This window comes from Ranitomeya variabilis, chromosome 5 (genome assembly GCF_051348905.1).
Source record: "Ranitomeya variabilis isolate aRanVar5 chromosome 5, aRanVar5.hap1, whole genome shotgun sequence".
Taxonomy (NCBI): domain Eukaryota; kingdom Metazoa; phylum Chordata; class Amphibia; order Anura; family Dendrobatidae; genus Ranitomeya; species Ranitomeya variabilis.
The window spans coordinates 112,659,233-112,684,584 of record NC_135236.1 but is presented as its reverse complement, the minus strand read 5'-3'; the positions used below and the strand labels follow the sequence as shown (position 1 = coordinate 112,684,584).

General features: G+C 40.6%; 1 protein-coding gene across 8 annotated transcripts in view; it reads right to left on the bottom strand.

The window, feature by feature from the left end:
* The window catches only part of UNC5D (unc-5 netrin receptor D), a 930,366-nt gene that overhangs the window by 424,238 nt on the left and 480,776 nt on the right, over positions 1-25,352 (bottom strand). For all 8 annotated transcript variants that reach the window (XM_077263128.1, XM_077263129.1, XM_077263131.1 and 5 more), the window contains exon 5: positions 8,849-9,029. In XM_077263128.1, coding sequence (XP_077119243.1) covers positions 8,849-9,029 — 181 coding nt within the window. The remainder of the gene's footprint in view (positions 1-8,848; positions 9,030-25,352) is intronic.

The following is a 25,352-nucleotide window of genomic DNA, read 5'->3' as shown; positions in this document are numbered from 1 at the left end:
AATAGTAGGGTCAGTGGGTAAATGTGTCTACCTGTTTTACAATGGTATGGCCCAAATGTGAGCTGAGGTAAAACATTGCCAGAAGCTAAGAGGGACCAAGCTTTCTTCTCTCTAGCCTCTGACATGTCCATACACAGGCACTAATGCCCTCACACTTCTGCCAGTATGTACTGCCGTGTGTGTGGCAGTAGTTTTTCTAATAGTCTTATCACACCTGTCTGCCTTACTTCCTTGAGGAGGGACGGGAACCAAAGTTGACGTGTTCTAATATTGAAATTCCATTTCCCAGCTCTGGAAATTCACCACTTACGGTTGGAGGATTGGCAGTGATTGCATGGTTTAGAGGAGCACACTTCCATTTATAAGGGGTTGTCCCCGTCAGGCTGGGTTTACAGGAGGGATACCCTCCGCGAGGCTGGAGGTTGTGGTGCGTATACAGAATGTAAACTTCACTCTTGTGAACCCAGCCTACAACTAATTATGTAATGGTGCATGTATTACTAATGCAGATGACGTTTGCGTGTGTCGCCATTTCTAATTCATCTATATATTTTACTATATTATACTGCTCTGTAGTAAGCTCCGTTCTGCGCCCATATGTCTGTAGTAAGCTCCGTTCTGCTCCCATATGTCTGTAGTAAGCTCCGTTCTGCTCCCATATCTCTGCAGTAAGCTCTGTTCTGCTCCTATATCTCTATAGGAAGCTCTGTTCTGCTCCAATATCTCTGTAGTAAGCTCGGTTCTGCTCCCATATCTCTGTAGTAAGCTCAGTTCTGCTCCCATATCTCTGTAGTAAGCTCGGTTCTGCTCCCATATCTCTGTAGTAAGCTCGGTTCTGCTCCCATATCTCTGCAGTAAGCTCGGTTCTGCTCCCATATCTCTGTAGTAAGCTCGGTTCTGCTCCTATATCTATGCAGCAAGCTCAGTTCTGTTCCCATATCTCTGTACCAGCCTGTTTTTAAAGCCTGTTATGTCTGCTGCTTTAATACAATGGTCAGAGGTAAGCAGGGAAAAGGAGGGCCACCGCAACTCGAGGGCCACTGCCTTGTGATTGCCCCCCAGGCTGAAAAGTGCCAGCCAGCCCCTGTCCACAACCACCACCACTACTATCATTACCAGCTGGCAATGAACGCCCATGGCCACGACCTCTTCCACTAGACTTCCTCATTCTTGGAAAAATGTAACCAAACTAACAACCGTTATGTGGTCCTGTAAAACCAGGTAGAAGGTGTACGTGAACTTGTTGTGAATTTAAATCACCCTTTTTTATGTGTGGGAGAATGCAGGGAAAAATCAGGCCCACTGTATTACACTACACAGTTTGATTGGCAGAAAGAGGCTGGCAGATATGGCACTAACAGGACTGACGCAAATGCACACACTGGCAATAGAAATGTCCCTCTTTATGTGTGGGAGAATGCAGGGAAAAATCAGGCCCACTGTACTTACACTACACAGTTTGATTGGCAGAAAGAGGCTGGCAGATATGGCACTAACAGGACTGACGCAGATGCACACACTGGCAATAGAAATGTCCCTCTTTTTTTTATATGGGAGACAAGGGATTTAATCAGGCCCACTATATCACGGTATAGTTCCTGTAGCACAAAATGACTGACGGATACCACAGACAGCACTGGCACAGGTGCACAGATTTGGCAAGATTATTCTCCCTTTATTTTAATTTTTTTTTTGAATATGGAAGACAAGTGACTTAATCAGGCCCACTGTTATACTGTAGGTTTTCTGTGGCAGACAAAGAAAGACAGATGCCACACACAGGACTGGCACTGATGCAGATTTGCCAATATTAATCTCCCACTTGTTTTATTTTTTTCTGGGAGAATTGTGAAGAAATCAGGCCCACTGTTAGACAGTAGGTTTTCTGTGGCAGAAAATGAAAGACAGATGCCACAGACAGGACTGGCACTGATGCAGATTTGCCAATTTTAATCTGCCCCTTTTTTTTTTTTTTCAGGGAGACTAGTGAATAAATCTGGGCCACTGTATTAGAGTATATTTTCTGTGGCAGAAAGTGGCTTGAAGAGATATAACAAAAAAAAAAAAAAAAAAGGGACTGTACTACAATTACTATCTCCCTACAGTAATCTCAGAAAAGTATGGCAGGCAGCAATAAAAAGGACTGCTGCACACAAAAAGTGTGGACAAACAAGATAGCTGTGCAGAAAGGAAGGAGCAACAGGATTTGTGCTTTGAAAAAAGCAGTTGGTTTGTACAGCGGCGTACACACAGCAACGCAGCTATCAGGGAGCCTTATAACCTACAGAGCTGTTGCACAGAAATCTTGCCTCCACTGTCCCTGCAAAGAAAAGTTGGTGTTGGACAGTGGAAATCGCTACAGCACAAGCGGTTTTGGGGTTAATTTACCCAGCCTTACGCTATCCCTGCTTCTGACGAAGCGGCAGCAACCTCTCCCTATGCTCAGATCAGCAGCAGTAAGATGGCGGTCGGCGGGAACGCCCCTTTATAGCCCCTGTGACGCCGCAGAAAGCAAGCCAATCACTGCCATGCCCTTGTCTAAGATGGTGGGGACCAGGACCTATGTTATCACACTGTCCACACTCTGCGTGCACCTTCATTGGCTGAGAAATGGCGCTTTAAGCATCATAGGAAATGCGACTTTGGCGCGAAGATCGTGTACCGCATGGCCGATCCCACGCTGGGATCGGATCGGCTTTCATGAAACCCGACTTTGCCAAAAGTCGGGGACTTTTGAAAATGACCGATCCGTTTCGCTCAACCCTAGCAGTGACCTTTTATATGCGCCCATGTAACCAAACAATTCCAGCCATGGTGGGATTGTTCTGTTTGCTATTGTGTGTTGTGGTTCAATAAAGTATTGCCACACTGTTTTACCTTAACCCTGTGTTGTCTGTGTAGTGTATTGCCAACGGGGAGATAGAGCGGGCGTTCAGTGGTATGAGCCGTGGTCCATGCAGTCTTGCTAAAGACAGCCGGGCCAGCAGACAAGAGTACCCACTGAACCCGTTTCTCCACAATCCCTTTTGGGTATTTAGTTTCCAATTTAAGGATGCAGAATGCTTCTCTTATAGTTAATCAACTATAACTATGAGAGAACCATTCTGGATCCTTAAATTGGATACTAAATACCTGAAAGGGATGCATATTAGAAATGACTTATTTTCCATATACTAACATGTTTTCTTTTCCGGCACCGCGGCTTTGTGACATCGGCGTAGCACACTCATTGTGCATATTAATGCAATTTTGATTGCCGGTTGTTATCATTTCTATATATGATCACATGTATTGCCATTGTTGTATCCTATGACTAAGGGCACTTTTACAGCTCCAGAAACACGTCAGGTGTTCTTATCTTTTTAACCATGGCTTGATATGCCTAATAAAAGTTTTGATTTTACTCACCGGTTTGATGTGCCAGATGAAATCCCTTTTGTTTGTTCACTACTGCGGCCGCGCTCACCAGCGGGATCGGCACACATCTGCAACTCATTTGACTCAGCCTCATTTGGACAGGTTCACCGCTACGTTGCAAGCTCCCTGAATTTGAATTTGCCAGTTTTGGTGAATTTTTTCATTAAAATTGATTCATGGCAAATAAATTTGCCATGAATTGCTGGAGCTCCATTTGACCTGAAAAGACAAATATTCTAAGGTCTCCTTGGACTGTATCCAGTCCATGTGGAATTCGTTCTTCAGAGCTGTTTTTGACACACGCATATTGTAAGAGTACCGCCGGACAAGTCCTCGAGGGGAGATATGTGTCATCGCAGCTGTTAGCTGCAGTGATTTGAGCTCGGAAGCATGCTCCAGCACACATAGTGCTGAGAGAGTTATTTGGCCAATCCAGGGCTGGGTTTTATGAGTGGTCATAAGAGATGGGTGGGAATGACTGCTCACATATCCCAACCCCAGGGGTGTGGTTTGGCAGATAAAATGGAGGTCAGGTCTCTCATTCGCTGTCTGGCTGGAGGTGAGGAGATCTCCAGTTTGTGTTGTTAAAGACTCTGACCTGAGTGGGCAGACCCGTAGTGCTATATGGACTGCTTACCTGCAGTTCGTGTTCACCTTCGGTGTGTTTTGCAAAAGGCACTGACCTGCACGGGCAGACCTGCAATACCATATGGACTATTTGTTTTCAGTTTTGTTTTCACTTTGTGCCTGACAAGGCCCTGTTTTGTTTTGCCTCCCACAGCGGTTTATGATATGAAATAAACTTGCCTGGACTATTGAATTAAAACCATCCCTTGTGCCTACCTCAAGAGCAACTGACTACAGATCCCTACAATACACACACACACACAAAGATACACATACATATACACATTTTTGTTACCTTTTTATTCCTTTTTGTTTTGCTAAGCTGTGACGTGTGACATCCTCTCATTATATAGATTCACCTCAAAATGGTTATTGTGCTGCATTCCCTGCCTCAGCTTTTATACAGGCTACATGATTTTATATTTTATTATTTCTATATTATTTATTTACAAATCATGTTGTCTATACCTTAAAAAAATCACTACAACTTGCTTGGATTTAGTGTTTCCTTACTGTGTATTTGGCTGTAGACAGCTTCTTGACAAGCGTAAGCCATCTCTAGTCTGGCAGCAGAGAAGCTGAACAGGTAACAGAAGGTGAGGTCAAGTATTTGTCTCTCTGTTCTCCAGTCTGTCAACCTGCGCACAGGCATAACAGAGAGGCAGGCTTCCAGCCTAGACAAATAGCAGGCACGCACAGCAGATGAAATGCTAATCATGTTTGGAGAGAATAGGAAGTTCCAGCTCACATAGTGCTGAGTAGTAATGAAAATGTTAACCCAAAAAGAATAGATGGGAAGTTACACCGCATGAAAATCTTGACAGTTCATGTACATATTATACTGTTCTATGCAGAAAAAGCAGTTTTGCTTTGTTGTGTGAGAATTGAGTAGATAGACCATACTTTTCTACAGGCTTAGTGAGAAAGAAAAGGTAAACCTAGGATGTCACCTGCTCTGGTCTAGTAAATAGATATAGTTAAAAAAATCCAAGAAGTTGTCATCCATATGTCTAAGGCAGTAGAAGAAAGTACAATATTTTCCAACACTGAGTCATTGAAATCCATGGATATGCAATGAATAGACAGAAAAGTTGGCTTATCGTTCTTTGGCCTGTGAAAAATAATACTACTTTAGATAGCACATCCAGTTAGCCATATGCTAAGGGATGAAGCAGGCTTATGGCTTACATTCGGAAAGGAATCTTTAAAGAGATGAAAGCTTCACCAGAGATAAGTATCTTTCCTTTTAGGTCATGCTTGGGAAGACTGCATCAATGCAGATGACCTTTTCTCCCAAAGCTGGTTATATGATTCAGATTTTAGAAGTTATACATATACAGCTAAAGCATAGGATCTCATTCTCAAAGGCACGTTGTAAAAGGCCATGAAGTTCATGGTGGACATCAACGAGTGCAATAATATGTCATACTATTTAGGTAGAACTTAGACATGTGTACAGACAAAGATAAAGATGATGATTCATGATGAACCCTGTTGGAAGAAAAAGCCTTGTGGTCCAAAGGCTGTCCTTATTAAATATGGATAAGCCATCAAGTTTTTATACACGAGAAGATAAATATATGGATGACATTCCCAGCCATGGTGGTTTTCATGTTTTTATAATGAGTGAAATAGCAGAACTGGACTGTGGATGTGGTGAGATTTATAAAAACATCTTTAAATGTTTAGACTGTTCACATGCGAACTAAGGATAAAACAGAAAAGCTCAGAATAACTATAAGAGGAAAACTTCATCAAAATCATCTAACATGTCATTAAGACATTTGTTGGCCATTGGTTAATACTGTTGGAGTACACCTTGCCATGGTTTGACGACTTTTACGTTTTTTTTAATCAAAACATTGTTAAATAAGTACCTTATGTTCTTTCCATGTACTATTACTATGTATTTACTTACTGCAGGGTATTTGCTCTTTTGTTTTTATCTTAGGTTGAGCTTGTTAAATGGCCACTGTGTGATTTGCATATGGAAATTGTGAAGACACCCAATGGCCCATAAAAAAAAACGACAAGCGATAAATCAATAATTTTCACCAAAATATTCACATTCTTACAGTAGAGAATATCTGAGCCACTAAAAATGGTATGCAAGACATGAAAATGTATGTATAATAAACTGTCACAATAGATAGCGCCTAAACACATCAGGCGTTACTAACTATCTTTCTCCATTTGAAGCAATTTAATTTCTTTGTCTTGTATGGCCCCTTACTGTTAGGGCTAGCGGAGCGCACCAAATAATATAAAGGGAGATTTAAGGTGCGTTCGCAGTCCGGGGTCCACCGTGCAGAAATGGAACCTGCTGCTGAGTAATGGCGGATGAACACTTGCTCACACGTGGGTTAGACCTCACCCAGTGTGAATGGAAGCGAACTCTGTTGCTTCACCGAGTCGCTTAAATGAACGCTGTGCCCTGTTAATAGTCATAGAGTGCAGCTGGTGGGATCCCTATGATTCACCCCCTCTATGCTGGTGATTGGACTCGCTCTGACCCTCGGTGGCTATTGAGCCCACGCCTGAGGACGCCCTGAGTCAAATGCTGAGTCCAAGCGGGAGTTCCCACCCTACACTGACCGGTTGTCAGGACTGATTAAAGATTTACTGCACAGAGTACGTACTGCGCCGCTCTGGCGGACGCCACCAACCACCCTAACTAGCGCACTGATTGCACACGGTGCAGCATGTCTAGTGCTGGATGGCACAATCTGGCGCTAGGTAGCTCAATCACCCAATTACTTTCAACAACACTAGGGATGGGAATGATTAAGGAGCTTTCACCAGTTTCAGTCATACATCCACACACACACAGTTTCAGTTCTATACTAGCGCATGGCCGAGCGGCCATGCAAGCCTTTTATAGATGTAGCCTTCCGGGACCTTCCTAGTGGTCCAATCAGAGCCGCTACAGGACCTGAGCATGTGACCTCCGACCTCCAATGAGAGGTCATCCTACGGGCATGCTCAGTAGATGAAAAGCAGGACTTAGTCCCTGGAACGTCTGCTCGCCGCTGATCAATGCTGGTTACAAAGGCTGAACCAGGGACAGCAGCCATAACCAGCCAAACAGTATCAGCTTGAGCCAGACGCTGGGACCGACGTCTCAACTGAGCAGACTCCACTGCGGTTGGGGAACGATGGGAGACCGCAGAGGACATGGTTTGAGATTCCCCCTGTGCAGTGGCGGGAACTCAACACCTAACACTTACATGCATGGTTTGAGATTGCTTACCATTTCCCATGGGTAACTATTCCTCCTTAATTATATTTTTTTGCATACACTGTATACATTTTTTCATATCTTGTATACCATATGTGTTTATTTTGTTGGGGAAGATTATTGATTTGTTGGGTCTATTATGGACCATTAGGTGTCTTCACAATTTCTATGCACAATTTTTAAATGTTTTTAGCTGTGTTTTTCAATGGTGTTCTTTCAATATATGTCAGGTGTGCCCATCGCTTATGTTCTGCCTTTCCTCTTCCCTTTCTACGTATATACTTGCACTTTACATGATGGAGCACCCTCTTTGTTGTCATTGATTGCCAATGCCTTATTTCCCCTACAATAAGGATTGTATATTGGAATTCCAGAAGGGGAAAGTTGGGAGGACCCCACATACAATGGGTCCAAGGTTACGCTGCCAAAGTCAGCTGGTTTGGCCTGTCATCTAATGTGTATGGGGTCTCCACCCCAATATTTCAGACATCATAAATTAAATGTTTGATTTTGTTGAATGTACCCATTCCTATGATGGAGTGGTAGTAGTCTACTTTCTATTGTTATCTTATAGATTGGGGTCTCTTCTGGGTTTGAGTCTGTAAAAACCATCAACATCTTTGCTATATTTGGGGGTAGGTTATCTATACACCAATCACTATATAGACAATTTAAATGGAATCTGTCAGCTGAATTTCTCACCCCAAACCATTTATTTGTGCATGCATTACCTTTACATAGCCAGTCTGTTCTTCCATTACTATGGTTGAATTGATATGCAGATGATGCTGAAGAGCTATGGTAGATCTGAAGCCTTTGTCACTCCGGCTCTATTCCCAGCCCAGTTTCTGCTCATCCTGCTTAACTGACAGTCTCTTTGTTTTGTGACTTCAGACAAAGGAGACGTTAGTCAGGAAGGAGGAGATGGCACTAGGCAGGAAACAGAACTGAAGTGACAGGGGCATCAGATCTACAAATAGATCTTCAGTATTAACTGCATATCAATTCAAATCGTGATTTCTCTGTAAGGAAGGAAACATATTGCTGGATTTGTCTTTGAAAGATGTGCATGCACATGTAAATAGTTTGTGTTGTGAAATCTTCTGACAGATTCCCACTAATTAGACTGAGCTATACAATGCTACAGTATATTATATACATGTGATGGCCGCCAGACAACTACCGTCTCTCTTGAGTCTTGACCCTTTACTCATCTGCTTGGTTTCTCCGAGCATGCATATGTTCTTCCTCTGGAGAGAGGAGTAAGTTGGTGCCAGTCACCTCTTTCAGCATCTTATCTTCCTGCAGATGAAAGGATTTGGAGTTGATATTCACCATATCCAAATCCTTCTCTCCAATGAAATTTGTATTTTAAAAGTATTCAATTCATGTTACTTACAAGACATTTAGGGAGATTTGTTTAGGATTATCTGGACTGTTTGGTGAAAAATAAAATTGATACACAATTGTGTAATAATTTGAATACATTTTGGTTAGATTTCTGGTACTAAATGTAATATCGAGGTAAAAATTAGCAATTAAATGAAAAGAAATGGAGATACTGACCATACACCACCACTGTAGCCGATGCACTCCGCCTTTTAGCGACAATATTGGATGCCATACATGTGTAGTTTCCAGAATCAGACAGACGGGCGTGTCGTATGATGAGGTTGTGATCTGCCCTGGTGTCAATATTTTCGTCCTGCAGGGTGTCAATTGGTTCTTCATTTTTAAACCATTCAACCTGAAATACATCATTAGAAAAAGATGGTAATTGAATCGTTCATGGTCAGCAGACGGTAGCTGTCACTGATTGTTCATATACATTTTACATATTTCTTCACATACTGTAGTTGTCAACTCCATTGCATTTAGTAAGATACTGACTTTAATTAGTGTTATATTTTTAGCTACCTATAGAAAAATGACAGCTGCCCAGATACAAGCACAACCAGATACAGTACATTTATCTTGACCTCAAAGGCTGCTAAAAAAGAGACACTTTGGCTATCGCTTGTCTCCTGGATCCACAGAGCAATCCACAAAGATGTTACATTACTGTTCTGTTTGTTCTGCAGAATATTTTGGTGCTATAGAAAGATTATTACCATTATTAGTGGTGGTTTAACGGGATCCAGGATTTTCAAGTTCAACGACAGCAGATATGTTGAGTTCTCATGTAGCCAACATTTTGAGATATCCTCTTTTGGAGACTCCAATGTGTAGTGCTCATTTTTGTGCGTAAGCTCTCCACCTTTTTTTTATCAAACCCCTTGATGCTCCCTCTTCCCTTCCCACAAATGTGTATCTGGATACTGAGGTCCAGTATGATCCTAAAGCATCTTGGTAGCACACACAAGAAACCTCAAGATAATATTATTTCTGAGAAGTTCTCATAAGCCAATTGCCTACTGCAGAGGTTTCTCTTCTTTTTGATTGAGGTGCCTCTTTAAATTTGTAATGTTGTGTTAGACCAATCAACAGAATACAGATATTATTCTGATGTGATTTTGACCCTCGTGCAAGATCCCAGTTACAATGTCCCTGGTTTTATTGGTACACAGTGGTCATACTTGCCAACTCCCTTGGGAGATGCCTCTCATTGAAGTAGATCTTCTTAAAGGGGCTGTCCCATGAAAACAAGTTATTATTATCAATCCACAGGACGGATGAGAGCTGGTTGATCGAAGGGGGTCCGACTACTTGTCCTCCCCCCACTCATTGATAGAATGGGACATTTTTATCATTGTTAGAATGGAGCGGCAGTGCATCTGCTCTACACTATGCCATTTAATCCCTGCTGAGTCCAGCATTTTCTCACAACCCCACATGAAAATGAATGGAGTTGTGATCAAGCATCTGATCTACCACTCCATTTTGTAATGGGGATAAAAGTGCCCCCTCCTGCTAATCAAGCTGGTCCCAACTGTTCCCCCCCATTGATTTATTGAGTTATTGCCTATCCTGCAGATAGTTGATAACTTGTTTTAATTCCTTTAACTCTTGGAAGAGTTGGCAAATCTCTGGGTCTCTGAGTCCTGAAGGTTTTTGTGGGTGGTGCCAGGATGCTTCAACTTCAGGTTACAGTTGGGAAATCGGGGTGTGGTAGGGCACGTCATTAAAGGGTTAATATGAATAACTGTGGTGTCACATCAGTCCATTTACCCTAGTGGAGCTGACCACTTCTAATAAATAGGGTAAGTCTTTAAATCCCAAGTCTGAAACAAAATATTAGGGAAGAATAAATGTGTAAAAAGGTGGTGCCAATTGCTCATCACCATTTCTCAATTCAGAAAATAGCAAGTTCAACGGGAACCGAGGTGATTTTGCATATCTCCTTTCCAATTCAATTATGGGTATATCCCCGCCATTCAATTCCAATGTCTCAGGTCCACAGAATACTTGACATATTTCATTGAATGGAGGGTTGTACCCAAGTGTTATCTGTGATTCACCTGGGATGAGAGATAAGCTAAACCAGCTCAGTTCACAATGAACTTATTATTGCCTAAAATTTAGAAAATGGGTGATTGGCACCAACTTTTCGACATTTAGTATTCCCTAATTTGGAAGCGCTTTGTACTTGTTTTTTGTTTCTTTAAAGGAGCCTGGTTATAAAACAACTACAATATTTCCATTGTTTTGACAACACCATCAGCAGCTTCCAGTCCAGTATCTGGGGAGACACGTGTAAGGGATTGAGAGATAGTCTTAATGGGAACCTGTCACCAGGTTTTCCCAATATAAAGTATGGACCTCACCTTTAAATCCTCTAAATCCTCCTTTCTAATAAGCTGTATGTCCCCAAGCTCCTCTGCATAGCTCAAATAAGCTCTTTCATTTTGCCTACAGATGATGCACTCCAGTCTGATGGGCATCTCTGATCTTGCTCTTTTCTTATAATTACCTTTCTCTTGCCTTCATCATGTGGATGATGCATCCTATGCCATACACAGAATGGCTCCCATTTGCACTCCTTTGCAGGTGCAATTCTCTGTGCCCCACTGAGGGCAGAGCAAAGCACTGCAAAGCGCATGTGTCAGGAACTGACAAAGAGGTCCGATGACTCCGAAGTAAAGCCAGTTCATGCGCACTACATTACTTTGCTCTGCCCTCAGCAAGGCAGAGAGAAGTGCGCCCGCACAGGAGCACAATGGGGGACACTGCGTGGAAAACAGGAGGCGCCAGATCAAGACCAGAGACAACGACCATTAGGCATGATTGATCCATCTGTGAGTATAATAAAATGGCTTTTTTATGATATGCAGAGGGGCTTGAGGTCATATATACAGCTTACTAGAATAATATAAAAGAGGCCTTACAAGTGGTGACAATACATTGTGAAAATCTGGTGACGAGTTTCCTTTAATACTCAATGTGCTACATGGGTTACATTAAGTAGTTCAGCCAGCTAAGGGATATCTAAATAACCTCAGAAATGGGCAATTCTATGTTTCTAGCTGTCTCATATTTCTAATTCATAGTTAGAAATTTAAGGAGTTAAGAGAAAGATGTAAAACAACAAAAGCAGTAACTGCAAATAAACCAATATTGGAAGTGACGGTATCATATAGAGTAAATATAGCCGGTCAATGCGGGGTCAGACTGAAAGCATTTCAAGGTCTTGATGATGCTTTATACTATTCTGTTTTATGGCCCATTTTGTGGGAATGAAGATGTAATGCCTGATTTTTATAGCAGTCATCAATGTTAACAATTCTTCTAACACTTTGGCCAGGTTTCAACGTCGGGTACAGTATCAGAATCTTAAAAGCAAGAGGCATTCAATGGCCAAGAGGGAAGAAAAAAGTCCATAAATTAGGCCAAATTATCCACTTTTTGCCTACCCATCTGTGCTAGCAATACGAAGAACTGTTTACATGCCATATTTACCAGATTTTATAACTTTACGTTTAATTCCAAAGGATTCTAGGTATATTTCACAGCACATTCCCTGTGGTTTTGTTGCAGCCAGAAGTGGATAAAACCCATTACTCCTTTTAGACATGAAGACCTGTGCAATTGACACTCTGCTAGGTAAAGACTTCATGAAGCAGAACCGTAACTGACAGCTCAGTTTCCCAAGACATTGAGCTGCAGCTACCAGACTCGCTGCGAAGACTTTTCGAATGGTCAGTTCACTAGTCGCAATGGCCCATATGATTATATTAAAATAGTTTAAAAAGACAGCGGCTTTTTAAGATTTTACCAAAAAATATAATGACATATTCAGCTCTGCTATATCTTTTTGTGTATGTTCAGTTAAAGGCTAAATGGAGTCAAGAGGGGAAGTACAAGTGAAGCTTTCAGATCCGGGTCTTCATTATTACTGCTTTTTTGGACAAATGATAGGAAATTTTTGGGGGCACTTTTGACAAAATTTAATCCCCAGACAAAACAACAAAAAAAAAACTTTTACCATAAGTTCCTCATGACATGCTCTTGAAACCATCGGTGGAATGGGGTTTATGATCCGTACTAAATTTGTATGTACTTGGAGTATGGATTCTAGCTGTGGAAGGGGCTGCACCTAAGGAATGTGCTCACTTGTGATCTAGGTGCTGCCGTCACGTTATTTCCCAAAATTTCTCTCCCGTTATGACTATGAGTAGGGTATGTGCGGAACATCCAATTCCTTCATATACTCGTAGATGTGTATTTTTGCATTTTTTTCTGTCCAGGAATGCCATTCCACATCTAACCTACTTTTAGCCTGACAAAGGCTACATTACCTCCAATACTTCACTCTTGGGTGCAATCATTTTTTTTAATATGAAGGTAAACGAATTTAAAAAACATTTGAAAATGAATTCCTTTCTGTGCCTATTCTTGATGTGCTATTCCTATAGAAACTATTAATTTTCTGATGAAGTAAGGAGTAGTGGTTGTCTGCTCCAGTGGAATAAACACTCAATCTCTGCTTTGTGCCATAAATTGAAGGTTGATCAGCCCACCTTTGGTGTATGTGACAGCAGAACTGTGAATCCTCACATCACGAACACTGCACACTGTGAGGATTCTTTGGTTATAGCGCCGGGAGCGTGCAGTCATGTGACCGCAAGTATGTGCTTTACCTACTTTTGGTCACATTCTGACTAGACATATCTGGCCTCATTCTACTCACTTATATTGAGAGGGACCACACATGTCTCGTAGAATCTTCACAATGTGCAGTGCACACGATGTGAGGATTCATAAGGCTGCAATGACATAGAGTGCCTGCCGACTTGTAGCTTAAGGTCAGAAGCCCCTTTAAAGAAGCACTTCTATCAAAATTCTCATTTTCTTAATATATTGCAATCATCATATTATACAGCCCTGTGTACTTACAATTGCTCATTTTGCCTTTCTGCCCATTAAAATCTCTTTTCTCTGTTCTATGAAGAAACCAGAAGTCTCTTTTGCTTCCAAAACTCATCCTCCTCTTCAACTCCTGACCCAGCTGCTCCCTCCTCCTCCCCCTGCCAGGGACTTTTGCAGTGACTCATGTGTAAGAATGGTGGATTATACTATTGGGTTCCAACCCTTGAAGTCATCAATCAAGTTGTATCATAATGTGAACAATGTTATGTGTCCTTCATGTTTGTAAAATGTACAGAATGTGATGTGTTGCTACCAGGCACTTGGTAATGTAGGGTATTGTAGTGCATAAGTATTGTATAGTATTATAGGTTGTGATAGAGTAAGGTGTATATTGATAATGTATAGAGCATGAGTTATATAAAGGTAATACATTAGTGTAACATATACACTCACCGGCCACTTTATTAGGTACACCATGCTAGTAACGGGTTGGACCCCTTTTGCCTTCAGAACTGCCTCAATTCTTCGTGGCATAGATTCAACAAGGTGCTGGAAGCATTCCTCAGAGATTTTGGTCCATATTGACATGATGGCATCACACAGTTGCCGCAGATTTGTCGGCTGCACATCCCAAAGATGCTCCATACAAGGCAGGATGGATCCATGCTTTCATGTTGTTTACGCCAAATTCTGACCCTACCATCCGAATGTCGCAGCAGAAATCGAGACTCATCAGACCAAGCAACGTTTTTCCAATCTTCTACTGTCCAATTTCGATGAGCTTGCACAAATTGTAGCCTCAGTTTCCTGTTCTTAGCTGAAAGGAGTGGTACCCGGTGTGGTCTTCTGCTGCTGTAGCCCATCTGCCTCAAAGTTCGACGCACTGTGCGTTCAGAGATGCTCTTAGGCCTACCTTGGTTGTAACGGGTGGCGATTTGAGTCACTGTTGCCTTTTTATCAGCTCGAACCGGTCTGCCCATTCTCCTCTGACCTCTGGCATCAACAAGGCATTTCCGCCCACAGAACTGCCGCTCACTGGATTTTTTTTCTTTTTCGGACCATTCTCTGTAAACCCTAGAGATGGTTGTGCGTGAAAATCCCAGTAGATCAGCAGTTTCTGAAATACTCAGACCAGCCCTTCTGGCACCAACAACCATGCCACGTTCAAAGGCACTCAAATCACCTTTCTTCCCCATACTGATGCTCGGTTTGAACTGCAGGAGATTGTCTTGACCATGTCTACATGCCTAAATGCACTGAGTTGCCGCCATGTGATTGGCTGATTAGAAATTAAGTGTTAACAAGAAGTTGGACAGGTGTACCTAATAAAGTGGCCAGTGAGTGTATATTGTGAATAGACTGTGAAATGGTAGTGTAAATCATAGGGTAAGATTTAGATGAGGATTTAGAACAATAGGGTTAGTACCTACTGGCACTGGACAGCAACTGCAGTTAGCATGGGACAGTTAATACAGTTAATGTTTAGGACTAGCCCACAATGGGATGGGGCTAATGGAAGTGTAAAGCAGACTACTTCCTGATAGATAGAGAAGTGCTGTAGCCAGGGTCAAGTTCAAGTGCAGTGGGATATTCCTGCAGCATCTGGAGCTCAGGGCACGGTATAGGTACTGGGAGGAGTGGCTTATCCTCTAGCATACAGGGGATGATGGACATGGAACTGCAAAAAGGGAAGGTAGTGGATCACGTGTGCACTGTGGAACTGGGCTAAAAAAACCCGTGACAGACAGGAAGAGCCAACAGAGGGCTAGTCCTGGAGGAACGGATAGTAGTGTTGGAAATTATTATTATTATTTATTATTATTATAGCGCCATTTATTCCATGGCGTGTTACATGTGAGGAGGGGTATACATAATAAAAACAAGTACAATAATCTTAAACAATACAAGTCATGACTGGTACATGAGGAGAGAGGACCCTGCCCACGAGGGCTCATACTCTACAAGGGATGGATGAGCATACAGTAGGTGAGGGCAGAGCTGGTCGTGCAGCGGTTTGGTCGATCGGTGGTTACTGCAGATTGTAGGCTTGCTGGAAGAGGTGGGTCTTCAGGTTCTTTTTGAAGGTTTCAATGGTAGGTGAGAGTCTGATATGTTGTGGTAGAGGGTTCCAGAGTAGGGGTGATGCGCGAGAAAACTCTTGTATGCTATTGTGGGAAGAGGAGATAAGAGGGGAGTAGAAAAGGAGATCTTGTGAGGATCGGAGGTTCTGTGCCGGTAAGTACCGGGAGATGAGGTCAAAGATGTATGGAGAAGACAGGTTGTGGATGGCTTTGTATCTCATGGTTAGTGTTTTGTACTGGAGTCTCTGGGCAATGGGGAAATAGACTGTGTTAAGGAAATTCACTATGTTAAGGAAAGAAGGAACAAGAAGTTTTGTTCCCAAAACGGCATGTTGCAATCTGATGAACTTGAACTGTCCAGTAAAATGTTGTTGGTTAATATGAACATTGTGTCCCCTGAGTTATGTGTGGAGGATCCAGAAGATGGAGGTCTGGAGACAGTGAAGGCCTGTGGTCTACATGTGAGTGTGATGGACCCCTAGGCGGCACATTGGGACTGGGACACGATTTTCCTGTAAATGCTGAGGCAATGTGAAGCAGCAGCTTGGTCATGACTATCGCCTGTGGTCACTTTACATTTGTGTCATGCAGAAAAATTGACCTCCTGTTTCTACATAGAGATTAGAAGGGTTCAGCTAGTCAGTTTTAATCACATAATGTCATAGACCTAATGGAAAAGAGAAGAATTAGCTGTGTAGAAAGGCAGTATGATCAATTGTAAGTGCATAGTGCTATATAATATGATTTTTGCAATATATTAAGAGGATGAAAACTTTGATGGGAGGGTTGCTTCTTTAAATGGCTCATACATTTGTGTTAAGGTTCAAATACACTTTCCATAGTCCTTGTTCCACCAGTCCAGTAAAGGAAACCTGTCTATACTGTACTTGTAAAATATTCAGCTTGTTCTGCTTCATTTTCCTGATTAAGTCCTCATTCCCCTCGAGTCAACCCCCAGTATCAAGGTCATACATCCATATGGCCATGTGCATGAATCCTTAGCATTCTGAATACTAATCATGGATTTTCAATTAATTTATTAAAGAATCACTTAATTGTTGGCTGAATCACATATTCAGAATGGAAATATTATACAGCATTGTATCTCTGAAGAACAATCCTTATACCCCGTACTCCTTAAAGGGAGCATGATTGCTGATTCATGCTGCCCAAACCACGGGCAGCATAAATCAGAGCCTTTCTCTGCAATTACAGACAGGTATATTTTTCTCTGAAACAATCCGATGTTTCAGACAAAATATAGTTTGAAGATCTGGTCGGGTTAGACTAGTCTGGTGCCATCCTCTGCCATTTTTTCCCAGTGTGCTGCAGGTGATTGACAGGTCTCTCCCGTGTGTGTTCATAACAAGAGACATGTCAATCACCTGCAATGGGAAAAGCCAGGGTCGGTGCAAGACTATTCTCATCTCTAGCTATGTTTCCCAGTCAGTTTATAAAACTATATTTCCAAAAATATATATACAACTGGCTGCAATTGTGCCTCCAGACTTTGGTTCATGCCCATCATTTGGGCACCATGAATCAGCTGGGCATTTCTGTAAAAAGCACTGCCAATAACTTATAAGAATAGTATTCACTTCACAGAAGGAGACACCAGAACCTAAGAAAATGTTTCTCTATATCCAAACTATCTAGAGAACATGTATGTTAATTGCATAGTGATGTTTAACCCATGCATGTGACACTTATCGTCAGTCTTCTGTGCAGCATCTGGGCACATTGGTAAAGCTTTGTACGTACAGATATTTACATTTATGTAAAACCACAGCTGTACTGTAGAAAGTTTGCATAAATTACTGCTGTGCATTACGGTTGATGATTTTCTGCAAAATACATTTACAGAAAACATTAAAGGGAAACTGAAAAAAAAAACATAATCCCTTCTGCAAAGAAAAAAAAAACCCCGCAAACTGCAGCCCAATATTGCCAGTGGCATGAAATGAGACATTATAATCACAAAATTAAGACAATTGTTTTACATAAAAACAACATCCCGGGTGCCAGGGTCGTATAACAATAGGCAATACTCTGTACACTTATGTATTGATATAATAAAATCTCACGATCATGCTTGCTGCTGCACAAAAATATTGCCCTAGCATGAAGGATGCATCGGCCTTTATTCATTAAAGCAATTTTGCCAGAATTTCTTAGTAATTTACTTTGAAAAGTTGGAAAATTTCGGGGCAAACGTTTTTTGACTTTTGCCTTTTCTACACCGGTTTCTCCCAGCTCATGGGCAGAGCTGTGGTGGGATGGGGCACGGCCGGGGCGTGATACCACAGCTTGTCTAATTACTGACAAACTGTGATGTTCTCTACATCAGGGACTGGAGTGTGATTTCTGGAGTGGTGCACGGAGGTGCATAACCACTGATCAAACAACCTCTTTTCAACAATCAGGAGCGTCTTATTCCACCACGTCTCCTCAACAAGACCGGTGTGAAAATCACCAGTCTTGATCAATTGGAGCTAGAGTGTTCATAACTAGCTGCCTTAGCAAACCCTTATATCTTTACCTACTTTCGACCTTATTCAAATATTCGTTTTTACATACATGTTCTTTCTGCGTTTTTTGTATGGAACACGTACAGATCATGGTTTATGGGGTTTTTGACATGTCTTTGGTTTTTGATGGACTGAGTGACTGCAAAAAAATACAGAATTGTCAATTTGTCATTTGAGTCACAGAACAACATCATGCTCTATGACTATGGGGCACAGTGGGCACCAGAAACGCGTCATAGTATGTTTCATTACCATCGCTGTCATCACTGTGGGGAATTTTTAATCCGATTTATATGAAACAAAGGTTGAAGATTTTATTTGAACGTGTCTATCCCCTCTTTTTTCTGCAGACAACAAAATCAGTCATAGAAGTCTATGGGTCAATAAAAATCATGGATTTTCCACGGATACCATACTTGTTCTGTTTTCAACATTGTATTGAGTTAGTGAAGCTTTGCAATTTTTTTGGCGTATAAGAAAATCGGTTATGAAACAGTAATGGTAAAAAGGGACACACTGATAAAAATCTGATCTACAAACTGATAAATATTAATGCTTTTTGTCACAAATGCGCAATAGACTGATATGTGAAGGAGGTCTTAAAAAGGACTTTTATCAGAATTAGCATGTTAAACTGGCTATATCACGAAATAGTGGCTGTAGAGCTGAGTAAAACTTGGACATTGGTAGATAATGGGTTAAGAGGAAATTGTCCTAAATAAACAATAATCTTAAAAATGGGGTTGTCTTATTACTAATTCATTTGAACAAATGTATGAACACATTCTCAGACCCCACCCATTAGACTGGGGAAGATCTGCCAGGCTGACCATTCCTGCACCCTGACAAAAGACCCTATGGCAAGGCATAGTTAATAAAAACCAAATACAAAAAACAAATAATATATATATTAAAAAAGTAAAAATAACCCCTCTCAAATACAATGAATGGATTTGTATCCTTCCCTGTTCAATTTTCTAGCATGAAAAGTTATGAATGTTTGGACAAGCCACAATTTCACCCCAAAAAATGCACCTTTTTACAATTTTGCTCGAGCCTCTACATTTTGTCTAAGAAGTGGGTGGGGACTAGTGAGTTGTGGAGGCCAGTGGCAACTGCCATGTGAGAAATTTACTATAATTTCTGGCAAAAAAAATTGACATATATTATATTTCAATGAAACGCTTCCTCTTTACAGGCAACAATTTTAGGTTTTTAACAGTAGACTACCATGATTTAAAAAGAATGCGGACACAATTTAAGAGGTCTAATGAAAATAAACTATAACTTATTTTTAAAGGATAAGGAGAAAACTTGTTGATATGTGGTTGTCCATTTGCTGAGACCTGCACCTATTGACAGAAAAGGGAATCATTATCTTCATTAGAATGGAGGGGTGGTTGGCATTCTAAATCGCCCCTCCATAGTAAACCTCGTAGAAAATGAATAAAGCAACCTCTCTGCTTTGTAATGGGGGTAAACGTTTTCTATCGGGGATAAAATGTTCCCAATCTGCCGATTGGTGGCTGTCCTTAAGGTCTGATGGCCACTGATCACTAAGTTATCACCTATTCTTTAGATAAATGATGACTTGTTTTGAGTTAATGATAACATGTATGCAAAATCAGATCTTCGTTCTTTTTTACTTTATTGCTGTAGGCTTTAAGATTTTAATATATCTCTAGCGCTAGCCATGCATCATGACTTTATGGCACTTTACTCTATGAAACTGCATCAGAAATATACGCAATAAACAATGGTATAAATTTATATTGTATCTCTCTCTGCTTGTGGTGGGATCACTGAGCACTATAGTCACACTTTCTATAACGCAGCAGTTGCTATCTACCATGGTGGTACATAGTATTTATTCCTACATGCATACACACAGTAGTACAGTATCTCTGCAGGAAACACACTTATACTGTATATAGATAATAACTATAAAAAAAGAATTTTATTGTATTTTGGGCCTATTTTTCTTTTTTGTTAGCGATAAAAAAATAAAAAAATCCTTTGAAAACAGAACAATAAACAGTAGGATTCCCATTGACATGTATGCTGCCACTGTTATGCATGACGTATATATTACAGGATGCCATGAATGTTTATGCTTTTTGTAAGGCTTCTTGAGCTTCAACAGCCTTGTGAAGTGTGTAATCCAAAATCCTCTGATCTCTGTGATTGTACTGGGACTGCTAAGGTAAGGTACAAAAACCTGGACACCCAGCCAAGTGGGTTGTGAGGATTCCTGCTGTAGTCGACTGTCTGCTCAGAATGAAAGTTGAGTCATGGAGCCACAATGGAGCCACGTAACAGTACCAGGTAGCAGAGAACGACAGCATAGTATGAAGGTCACTTTTGGTGTGCTCTCATTCTTGCGACGTGGAGCGATATCATTGATCTGGTCGTAGTATTATAGCAAACTTTATAGACTTTAAAGATCAGCGTCTTTGTGATCCTGTCTGTGGAGTGGCACTGTGGATGTAATGGCTCTTCAGCTGGAAAAAATGGGAAATGAGACTGAAATGGAGGCACTGTGCTTTGTAGTACAGCAAGATAGCTTGACCCTTCTCTTGTGATGTGGTCACGGTGACTGTGATGGTGAACTAAGGCAGATATAGGGGCACCGTGGCTGAGATAAAGGCAATGTGATGATGATGGGGCCTGGTTCGGTGAGGCATTTATGGCATACCGTAGCTGAGATGAAGACACTGTTGTATTATTGCACTCTTATTTTTAGAACATTTGGGTGTTTGTCACTGTAGTATATCCGTAATTATTACATATTAAGTTGTATAATGTGATTATATAAAATTGTAAAATGGATATATTTTTTATTTATTTTAGTAATTTATATAGCACAATTGATTCTATCATCTTTACTGTATCCATTAGGGCTCACAATCTAGGTTCCCTACTAGTTTGTCTTTGGAGTGAATTAATTTACTTTTTTTCCTTGATATGTTTCATGGAAAGTAGAAGCAAAGTAAAGTTTATTATTTGCTAAGAAAACATGTTTCCAAACTATACACAATATGTAGTACAAGTAGATTTTACCCTCTCTACATGACAAGGTCACAGTAAGGACCTCACATGCTATTGAAGTAATTGGTGAAATCGAAATCCCAGGCCCCATTTTGAAGCTGAAGCAATGCTGGTATAGCCGGCCTCATTCAACTCAGTAAGGTCCTACTGGAGTTCCCCTGTGCAGCCACATGGCCGAAGGCTGATTTGCCAGCGAAGAACAGTAAAGTGGACCCATCATTACAGTAGAGCGGTGGCTCTACTGTCTCAGGACTAGAGAGGTTCCTATAGGCAATATGCCATTCCTTTCTATGATGGGAACTTCTATCATAAGTGGGGAGTGTATAATCAACATGGTCCTTATATGATTGAAGTGGTTACCCTTCAAGTCCGGGATTCAGAGAACTTTACCTGTGGGATAATAGAAAAAAATTGGAGTCTGGCTCAACAGGACTGGATTTTCCTTTTCTTTTTATTTTTTGATAGAAATTATAGTGCATATAAAAGAAAAATGTACATGGTTGACAAGATCCAGTCAACGCGTTTCGACTGCAATAAGAAGTCTTACTCATGTCATCGCTAAGCTGCCAATCCCAGGATGGCAGCCCACATAAACTGTGCTTCTCTTATTTCATAATTCAAGTAATTCTAGTCATTCTTCCAAAGGTAATTTATTTCATGTTTATTTATATCTATAGTCTCCTTACTGTACTATACCATAATATGTGTGGAGGTGATAGGTCCTCTTTAATATTCTGCAGGCATAAAGTTAATGTCTCACATTTCATTCTGTAGAGTAGAGATAAAGAGTAAAGACTTAGAAATAAGTAGGAAGAGTTTGAAGGAAGAGGTCATTTTACAGACAGGACTAAACATTAACACTATCATCAGTGCAATCCACCAAGGTCATCTTTGTAAGTCACAGAGTATATAGAAAATCCTTAAAATAAATTCAGGCAGTCATGTTAACAGTAAAGATGATCAAATATTTTAAAATTCAAATTTGCCATGTTTGAATTTTTTTTTTTTTAATTGTTTTTGCTGCAAATCAATACACTGAGAATCGCAATAATGCAAATCCATTAATTGTCTGGAATAGATGTTCATGACACTCTGAGGTCTCTTATGATTGCAGCCAACCCCATTTAAGGTCTTCAAAACAAGCTCACCTTAGTAATGTCAAATTGACCTCACCTTAGAAAGGATGGTAACCCTGGTAGTAACTAACAGCTCATTTAAAATCACAGCAGACTTTTCATTTTTTTTTTAAAGTTGAAATACATGCCAATAACTATCCCTTTTAATTATATGTCATCAAGCAGATGATTCTGTGCATAACATTGACTAAAACTGATGGTGTCGCTGTCAGAGGGAACATCATGCTGTGATTGAGACTAGTAACGTGTGACATATTCTATAATGTCCTCCACTTTCTTTTCACTGATATACTTAGCGGGGGCGAAGAAGGCCAATTGTAGCCTTTGTTTGGACGTTCTTCTGCCCAGATGGCAGGTGGTAGGGATGGTGCTCTGGCTTTAGTTTAGCCACTGCAAGTTTTTTTTCTGCTTACACTGTCATCTCCATTTCTTTTTCCCCCCTTAACTTTTGACAATTTTTTCAACCCAAATTATTCAAACCTTGCCATCAGGATGTAATAAAAAAGGTAGTTACGTGGGTACCTGTACAGAGAGCAAAATGTGACACCAGGCCTCAGGTGTGGCATGTACAGTAAAACTGGACTTATAAAACAGTTGGTCAAAAATATGTACACAGTTAAATGTCTTCATTTTCAAAACAAATTATTTCTTTAATTTTACAAAATTCAAAGCCTTTTATAAAAATTATGTGATAAGAAATGTTATGCAGATACATGCATCTGTAACAGGGCACTGTAAAGGTGTGGTGTGTATGAATTTAAAATTTGATTTACAAAACACATGCAATTTACACACTATATGAGGTACACAGTAGTGATGAGCGAACATGCTCGGATAAGGTGTTAGCTCGGATAAGGTTGCGTCCCCCCAGCTGCCTGTCTCACGGCTGTTAGCCACAACAGATGCAGGGAGTGCCTAACAAACAGGAAATCCTTGCATGTGTTGCAACTGTCTAACAGCAGCGACTCGCGAGACATGCAGCCAATGGGACTCGTACATATTTTTCGAGCACGCTGAAGATACTCGGTTAGCACACGAGCATGCTCAATTAACACCTTATCCAAGCACGTTTGCTCAACACTAGTAGACAGGCTCAAGTAAAATGTCAGGATTTGGGGGAATTTTTTTGCATTAAAAAGAAACAATTGTTCCTCCTTCACAAAAAGAATTGCTCAATAAATACGAAAACATATTTGATGGTGATAAGCAAGCAAGCACACCAACTTATTGACACTGATTTCAGACATTTTTTTCTGTAAAAAAAACTATAGTGCTGTCTTGCTTCTGCTTTTAGTGCTCTAAGAATGAAGAAAATATCCGTGATTCTAATTCAAATAAAGCAGGGCAAATGCCAGCTACACCTTATGTCTGATTATTGCTACACCATATCACTGATCAATTACACTCTGGCACTTCTTCTGGCACCTTTCCTATCTCTAACTGCCTATCAACTGAATCTCTAAACTATTGCCTGACAAAGACTGTCATTTTCTTCACTCTTGCAGTTATACAACATATTACTGTCTGGAGTATTTGTCCATTTTGGGGGGGCTTTATCTTCATCATTCTATTGTTAAGTTGTGATCTCTGACATTCCCTCATTAGCCTAAATCACCCTAACATCCTTACTGAAATTCCTGCCTTGGCTTTTATGCAAGTTATGATAGTCCCTCTTGATTTGCTGCGCTACACCAAATGATGCATTATGGGTAAGTCATCAATGTTAAGCCTGAGGTCATGTGAGCCTTCTGTAGCTGACCGCAGTCTTCTGCAATGTGTGAACTTTACCCTAGCATTTTTTAAGACAATTCATGCTGATCGAGTTGCAAATTGTTCATTTTCGTCAGCGCAGGCACATTTATTGAAATTCGACACAAATGTGGCTCACATTGAATGATTTGTTCATCTCTAGTTTTAAGCTGTGCTAAAAAATAAAGCATAGCAAAGATGCTTTAAGCTGTTGTTTTTAAGTCTGAAATATGGATATAAAAGAGTTAAAACACTTTCTAATTAGGAAGATGCAAGACATTTAGGGGGAAGTTATAAAGACTTTTACTAGTTTTCAGATGTAAAGAAGGAATACATTCTGTTGCACATTGTTTTTGCTGCAGAATTTTCAAGATTTTATGCTACTGTCACCACTTTTAAAATTGTGATGAAAACTGGACACAAACAAGGCAATTAGATTAAAGCCAAAGTTGCAAATTGCGACTTTTTAAGAAGACACAAAAAAAGTTGTAATTCTCATCCAATAGAGAGATGGTGGCATAAAAACAACAACATATTGCCTGTATGTCTTCTCAATGGGATCAGGCAGTGAAATTTAACATGTCATTTTGAACTTTACACCGCTAAAGTGGCATCAATTTTCATAAATAAGAAAGCTCATCCTGCCCATGCTCTGCACATTTTGGTAAAGCTTGTGGGAACTGGCAAGAAAATGCCAAGTCATGACATTTTTGTGTGACTTCCAAGGTGTACAACATTTTTTTCCAATTTTTAATATTTTTTTTAGAAAACCTGACCCTCATCTACTTATTGTAGATAGGTACAAGCTGCAATGACTGCACAATATGTAAAAAGAAAACACAGCAGCACTCTTTGATGGCCAAAACATACAGAAACACTGGAAACATTAATTCCAAGCTGTATTGTTACTCAGTAAGATGTATTACAAAAAAATGAAGGCTCTTAGTCCATAAACTGTGCCCATCAACCACAGCAAGGTGACACTTCTCTGATGGGTCCTATCATACCACTTTCCTTTCCTACTGAACATGTCACTCCAGGGCTAAAATGCCTACAATAATGGACAAATCTGTCACTCTTGAGCTATAAACCTGCAATTTGTATGGGCAAGTAGAATTGGTTAAAGGGAACCTGTCACCCCCAAAATCGATGGTGAGGTAAGCTCACCGTCATCAGGGGCTTACAGATAAGATAAGATAATATTTAGATAAGCCCCTGATGT